The sequence below is a fragment of the Fusarium graminearum genome, chromosome 2 (genome assembly GCF_000240135.3).
Source record: "Fusarium graminearum PH-1 chromosome 2, whole genome shotgun sequence".
In the NCBI taxonomy this organism is placed as follows: Eukaryota; Fungi; Ascomycota; class Sordariomycetes; order Hypocreales; family Nectriaceae; genus Fusarium; species Fusarium graminearum.
In genome coordinates this window covers 8,057,951-8,065,001 of record NC_026475.1, presented here as the reverse complement: position 1 = coordinate 8,065,001, position 7,051 = coordinate 8,057,951, and the positions used below count along the sequence as shown (strand labels likewise).

Sequence of the window (7,051 nt, the reverse complement as noted above, 5' to 3'; positions counted from 1 at the left end):
AAGTATCTTGATGTCCATCTTCTCCAATATTGACGCAGCCCACTCTGGTTCAGCATCCATCTTGCCCAGAAATGCAAGAACAGACTCATCAGCAGCAGGCTCATTGCCGTGAATCGCGGCCTGAAGATAGACCCTGAGTTTGTTGCTGCTTGAGTTGGTGCTGGGAAGAGAGAGGAACACGAGGAAAATCGCGCGGCCTTCTTCGGACTGGAAGGCTGCGGACTCGTAGGTCATCCAGTCATGCTTCTTTGCGAGGTTTCGGATGAAGTAGTCTTGAATGATTTATTAGCTGCATATGATGCACGACACAATCATTTCAACTCACCCAACTCGTTCAAGTCAGTCGGCCCTTCCGTGCCTTCGGCGAACCGAGCTGGTACTTTCTCGGGGTTCAAGAATGCCGGAGATCGAAGAGTGATGTTTACATCAGGAAAGTTTGCAGAAACAAGCTCCGAGTCTTTGATTGTGGGTGCCCAGTTCTCTCCGTACTGAAGTCCAGTCTGAATTCCGCCGGACTGGGCTGCGGCAGTAGACGCAAGAGCCGTGAGTGCGTAAAGACGCTGTAACATATTGGGAGCCATTGTGTCGATATCGGAATTCAGAAGAGCCTGGCTTGATCCAAGTCATCTGTTGAAGGAACCTCGGTAGATTAAATACAATACGACATCATCCAACCATTTTCTCATTTCGGCTTCCCATTGCCCGGCCGGAGCTTATTCTGAAACCGTATTGTCCCCAGCAAGGGGATCGTCATGCTGCAACCTCCCATTGTGACATCAATAATTGATAGTTGAACAATTACTCCGCGTACTAACGAAGTTTAAGGAAGTATTTAACAATGAATGAGGGGTTGTTGTGCTTGGCATGGAGAGCTCTCGCGGCGTGGAAATAAGCGATGGAATCGATCAGCGAGTTTTGTTACTGCATTAGGGAGGTCAGTAGATAAGCTTAAGTAACACTCCACATCGCGAGTTAAATCCGGGTTGCAATGCGTAACGTAACAGGATACGATGCTTGAGAAGCTAATTAATGCCGAGTCGAAAGAGACTAGCTTCCCCTCTTTGTGTTGCCTGATGTGGTATTGCAAATTGTTGGGAAGGTTGGTACTCACCGTTTTCTACGAAAGGGTGATCTGAGAAGAAGTTGCAAGTCTATAGATGGGGATATAGGGAAATATGTATAAAGTGACGTGCATCAGGTTGAGGTGTATACCATCTTACTTATTATTATCAATAATAGCGTGTCTTCTATATCTCGCTGAGCGGATTCAAGAACTGGCAATAACTATTGGGTCAAGCGTCTTCCTCTCGTAGTATTCGCATCGGATGAAGTCATGCCAAGACTCCAACACAGATATTACTGCATTGAACTGAAGTGTGAAGTTACCAGAAATATTTTAAAGAATTCATATAGTCAAGGATGAATCAGTAAGCGTAGCAAGGGAAATAGCCAAGTCTTCGATGTGGTAGGTGGATGCTCAGGTATGACTGATGTCCTTGGTAATGAATACATCTTCAACAACAAAATTGTTAAAAGTCGCAACTAGACTTTATACTGCCATTGTACTCTTATGTCATATGTTGGCTCATATTTGGTGCTTTATTCTTACTTGGTGGAGAGATTTCACCATGTAAAGTTGAGACGTAGCGGTTCAACGATATAGTTGGTTATGTCTTACTGGCAGAAATAAGATCTGATCCAACTCACAGCCACTCCGATATTTGACAAACGATCAACATTCAAAAAGCCAATTTTACATAATCTAATCTTACTGCAGTTGCTAGTGCTTTTATTCGGTTTTCTAGCCCAATTGCATCCCACGTAAGACCAGCAGCTAACTATAGAGTAGCTGTATCTTACATATTTATGGCATCATCTTGAGCTAGTCTCGGTTTCTCGATTGTCAGCCTCATGCTCACGTACAATTCGGTGGAGTAATCTGGAATATGGATTGCCTCGCGATTGTTGAAGCGAAGACGCGAACGACGAGCATTATATCCAGAAAACTTGGCATTAAATCAGTATAAAAAGGGATACAAATTACCTTAGTACATGACAAACAGACAATCTTTAACATCAGATCCATCACTATATCTTTCAAAATGCGCATCACCTTTATTCATGCTCTTTTCTTCAATCTTGGTCTCAGCATGAGCCTTGACTCCCTTTCACCTCGCACTAAGCCTGACATCGGTCCCTTCAAAAATCCAGAACTGACGGCATTCCTCCAAATCGACCTTGCTGTCGGTCGTGAGACCAATGTCACTGGCCCTGATACCAAATGGGGCGCTGCTCCTAATGTCCAAGGTGGAAGGGTATCTGGTGCTTTTGAAGCCGATATCCTGCCGCTTGGAACGTCCTACGAGAGATATGTCAAGAATGAGCAGGGCGAGAACAGCGTAAGGTTTATTTCTGTGATATGCGCGACTGTACTGAGTTTAGTTTAGTTCTACTACAACCGGTATATTCTCAAGACTGCGGACAACGAAACCATTAGCCTCGAGGTTGATGCTATTGTCAACTACCGCAACAATGCACTCCATGGCTTTGGGTTCGGGTAGGTCGCCAATATTGAATCTTTTAAATGTACAGATACAGATGCCTAACGAATACAGCAAATTCGTAACAGCTGTTCCACACCTTTTGTATCTCAACTACAATGTGTATCTGATCGAGGTCACGGGAGACTTCGAAACAGGCAAGGCTGCGAGTCAGCTATTTGCGCTCAAATCTGGAGGTCGACGAGACGGCGAACCTATTCGGGCCCTTCTGCCCATCGGATAGTCACTTTTTATGATGGGGGAAAGAAACTCAAAGTGCTATGAAACTCTTCCATCACACGGGCAGCGTCTAGTTGTTCTCTTTCTATTGATTCAACCCATTTCTCAAATATATCTTTTCATAACTCATCAAATTTCTATTTGTTCAATCTCAACAAGTGACAATTGTCAAGAATCACCTCTCTTTCAAGGTTGAAGCGATGACAGCTGCACCCACACCACTACCCGGTGAAAGCATAAACTCGACGTTGCTCTTTCTTGTGTCAGGTTCAGCAACTGGAGCAAGGATCTCGCCGACAGCCTTTGACAACTCCAGCTGAAAATGGGGATGCTTCTCGAATAATGAGCCCTCTACTCCGACGTGACATTGCTGCAGGTCACGCTTCTGACAGATGGCCGCGACGCCAGTTGCTGACAAACGAGCGGCGCGGGTAGTAATGAGCGTAGCGACTGCTTTCATGAATTGGAGCTCGGCGAGAGTTGGGGAGATTCCCAGGCTTGAAACGCATGTCTCATACGCTTCTCGTAGACCATCTGATGCGTCCCTAGAGGCACGTTAGCATAGATCAATGATCTGGTATCTGTATGCACTTACTCCTCAATAGCGGAAAGGAAAGAAGAGTCAAGACAATAAGTATCGTTCAATCTCTCCATGCTTTGACCCTCCAAGAAGGTATGGGGATCCCTCTGATGGATCTCCAGGATGATGCGACGAAATAGCTCTCCGAGATAGAGTCCTGCCACCATCTTTTCAAACGCCTGTTGTCCCTTTCTTGGAGAGTCTTCATCGATAGCAATATCATACGACGTCAAGGGCAACACAGCATGCTCGTTATCAAAAGCCCCCCATTCGCAGTTGATAGCCATGAACGATTCCCCATTCAAGTTGTCATTCGCGAGCTTGGGAATGGCTCCGACCTTTTCAAAGTAAGCGCCATTGCAACCTGTGCCGAAAACGCAGCCGATTTCTGTGTCGGAGTTGAGGTAGGCCGAGGCCATCATTGTCGCAGTTGTATCATTTGTTACAACACGGACCTTGAGCGGGAGATTCTGATACAGCGTCAATACTTGTGTCTCCCTAAACTTTGAGTGAAAACGTACCTTTTTCTTGATGGCTTGTCTTAATGATTCAGCAGCATCCTTTCCTTCAGTGTTGGAAATGTTGAAACCCTTTGTCCACCTCTGCAAGATGCCCTCGTCTATCGTCCTCTGTGTTGTTGGGAACGAAAAGATAAAGCTCAGATCTATCTCCGTGCTTAGGTCAAAGTCTGCCGACTGAAGGAAGGAGTCGAGACATCCTGCAATAAAGTCCCAGAGTTCGTCAGCTGTGGCAGTCTTGAGCTCTTCTGGGAGCTTGTGTGATTCTTGCTTGACTTCGAATCCGCCTTTTTCGCTAGTGAGTTGGATGGAGTACACTCGAAGATTTGTGCCTCCCATATCCAGAACAAGAGATTTGCCTTTCTCATTGCCGTCTGGGTAGTTGGTTACCCATGTCGGATTCATTGGGATGCTGCCGCCTTTTATGCTCAACCCTGCAGATTGTGTCAGCGCTATCTATGTCTGGAATATCGTGCTTGGTAGATCAGTACCTTTTTCCAGCTCTTGGACAAAGTGGTTAGTGACATGTTTGAGCTTTGCTGTGTCGATCACAAAGTCTTGTTCGAGTTCGTCGAGGTAAGCCTTGAAGTCTGCCATGATTTAACTGAGTATCGTATATATGATTGATTGATGTTTTCTTGAGTCTGAGACTTGGATGAATGTACGGTAGAGTATATATATGTTGTCCGCGCTAAAACTTGCATCATCATCTTGTAATCGGTCCGGATCGTTTCTCCCGGGAACGGACGACCGCAATACTTATTACAATGACGTCAGTTCCACTTTAACAATCTCAGGACCCTCAGTTCTACTTTTTCTCCAGATCCTGCACCTTGTTTTTCTTTGTCTCCATTGTCTGGTGTGTTTTAAGTTGGCATGCCGTTGTCAAAGCTCCAAGCTCTAACCAGCATTGCCAAGGTCACAAACTCGTCATTCTGTGCCAGCGGCTGACTGGGCCGTATAGCGATTGGTTCCATCACTTATCGTCATTGTCGATCATCAAGCTTATCGGTATTCGTGCTGTTGAATTCAGGTCTTGATATCGTGAACGCGTGCGTCAGGGGGGTTGCAGAAAGATACTGTCAGAAACATAAAAGACGAAATTACTAGATTGACATATGCTACATATCAGGTACTTTTTAGTTTATTAAGTTTTATATTTTACAGGTTATAGGTCAACTTTCATTTACCTCTATGTACTTGTTAATTAACGTGTCTTGATGCGCATTTGCTGCTTGAATCTGAAAACTTAATTGAACTACCCGGATTAGGTTAGACTGGTGGGTGGGGGTAATAAAGTGGAGAACACAATTCTACATATAACTAAGCAGATGTTGCCCAAACGCAACCTCCCTCGTCAATCTCTATACACCTGTTCAGTTTAAGACACATGTGCCTCATAGCTCTCAAGTCTACTGCCATCTTGTAATACATAAAGAGGGCGACTGGTCAAGTGGTAGACATCATAGAACCTTGTGGTTGTGGGACTCCCCGTGGGCCCATATTAAACACTTGTCTTCAATTGTGAAAGCTCTAGGTTCGAATCCTAGGTTGTCCATATCTTTTGTTTCCTTTTTTTTTTTTTTTTTTTTTTTTTTTTTGCCAAATGGTCCATTCTAAACATTATCGAAAACCTTCCTGCTTATTCTCCATCGTAGAACTGCTGTTAAAATAGTTGCAATGCTCGAGAGGGAACCAGCGAAATACATGGCAGGTCTATAGTCACTTAATCCTCCATCAGCACCACCGCCATGACGTTCGAGCAGAAACCCTGCGATGGGGGATCCCTATTGATGTTAGTATATACGGTCTTGTGATCTCAATGTCTCAATCTTACAAGTAAGTATCCAAGAATCCAGCCAACGATCATCATAGCCATCGCTGTAGATACACGCGCTGATCCAAAGACATTGCTGACAACAGTGGGCATAGAGGAAAAGAAACCACCATTCATGAGACCATTCAGAACTGCAAAGACAGCCAGGGGCGCAAGTGAAGTCGAAGCAGGCCAAAGAGCGAGCATTGTAATCGAGTTGCCCAGAAAGAAAGCCCAAAGGGTGTTTATAGGACCCAGGATGTCGCAGAGATAACCGCTGATGATTCGTCCCACAGCTGAAGCAAAACTGAAGCCTGCCAACAGACCAGCACCAGTACCTGTACTGAGTCCCATGGAGCTGGAATACAAGGGAAGAAAATAAGGTGGTACCAGGAGTGGGAAGATGCCGATTCCAGCAGCGAAAAAGAGGATGGCAAAGTTGAGCTGACGAAACAAGTTCCAGTCAACTATTCCTGCCCTGGCAAGAGGTGTTCTCTCCTTGATGAGGTATGCAGCTGGAAGACCCGTACCAAGAATCAGCAGCCCCGTGATCCGGAAAGCCCACTCAACACTGTATTTTTCGATTAGAGAGTCAGTCGCGATACTCATGATGGCACCACCAAACCCTCCTCCAGCATACACGATGCCGTTTGCGATACCGCGTCGCTTCATAAAGTACTGCGCCGGTACAACAGAGAATGACATGAAACAGCCACTCATACCGAGTCCCAGCGGCACACCGGGGAGAAAGATGAGCCCCACGAGATGGTCCGTCACGAAACTTGCGAAAACAAACGAGAGACCCATAAGGCTGATACCAACACAGCTGAGTATTCTCGTTCCGAATGATCGGATCATCCTTGACACTAGCATTCCAACCGTTGCCATCAGTGCTGGAGAAATAGATCCGCAGAATGATAAAGCGAGAGGTGAGCCAACGCCTCGCTGAACGAGGGCGCGCTGATACACACCCCAAGTGTAGCTTAATCCGATCACCCACCATGCTACCTAAGAAACGTTAGACAAAGGGTTGATCAGTCGCAGAAGGGATATGCTACCATTGCGCATGCTCCAATGACTACCCATCCGTAGCCTCCGTCAGGGACTGTACTATCTGCGATGCGCGAAGCTTCGAGGGCTGGATCATCAGAGTCATTTTGGTGACTTGATGCTGTTTCGGCGTGCCCTCCTCTTGGGCGGAGGTTAGAGGAGGAGGCTTCGTAGGATGTCCCGTTACCCAAAGGTTCAAGCTGGACGGCAGTTGTGGTTGACATTTTGAAGTCACCTCTTTTTTTTTAATAGAGGATCACGACCCTGTGCGCCTTTCTTGTGATTGAAGAAGAAGAAGAAGAAGAAG

The 7,051-nt window shown here is 45.8% G+C and overlaps 4 protein-coding genes and 1 pseudogene across 5 annotated transcripts in view; 2 read left to right on the top strand and 3 right to left on the bottom strand.

The window, feature by feature from the left end:
* Window positions 1–581, bottom strand: part of FGSG_12533 (uncharacterized protein) — a gene marked incomplete at both ends in the record, with an annotated part of 1,801 nt that extends 1,220 nt beyond the window's left edge. Inside the window, one exon of the mRNA XM_011324474.1 lies at window positions 326–581. Coding sequence (XP_011322776.1) covers window positions 326–581 — 256 coding nt within the window. The remainder of the gene's footprint in view (window positions 1–325) is intronic.
* Window positions 582–2,102: 1,521 nt separating this feature from the next.
* Window positions 2,103–2,784, top strand: FGSG_03013 (uncharacterized protein; the record flags this gene model as incomplete). The annotated part of the gene is made up of 3 exons (XM_011324473.1): window positions 2,103–2,399; window positions 2,448–2,557; window positions 2,616–2,784. The coding sequence occupies 3 exons, from the start codon at window positions 2,103–2,105 to the stop codon at window positions 2,782–2,784; spliced, it is 576 nt and encodes a 191-aa protein (XP_011322775.1).
* A 171-nt stretch (window positions 2,785–2,955) lies between these two features.
* On the bottom strand, window positions 2,956–4,475 carry FGSG_03014 (uncharacterized protein; the record flags this gene model as incomplete). The annotated part of the gene is made up of 4 exons (XM_011324472.1): window positions 2,956–3,325; window positions 3,376–3,830; window positions 3,882–4,312; window positions 4,370–4,475. The coding sequence occupies 4 exons, from the start codon at window positions 4,473–4,475 to the stop codon at window positions 2,956–2,958; spliced, it is 1,362 nt and encodes a 453-aa protein (XP_011322774.1).
* Window positions 4,476–5,317: 842 nt separating this feature from the next.
* FGSG_20622 lies at window positions 5,318–5,436 on the top strand (annotated as a pseudogene). The gene has a single exon. The product of its transcript is annotated as a tRNA-OTHER (tRNA).
* A 58-nt stretch (window positions 5,437–5,494) lies between these two features.
* Window positions 5,495–6,968, bottom strand: FGSG_03015 (uncharacterized protein; the record flags this gene model as incomplete). The annotated part of the gene is made up of 3 exons (XM_011324471.1): window positions 5,495–5,665; window positions 5,716–6,702; window positions 6,753–6,968. 3 exons carry the CDS (start codon window positions 6,966–6,968, stop codon window positions 5,495–5,497), a joined length of 1,374 nt encoding a protein of 457 aa, XP_011322773.1.
* Between the last annotated feature and the right edge of the window lie 83 nt (window positions 6,969–7,051).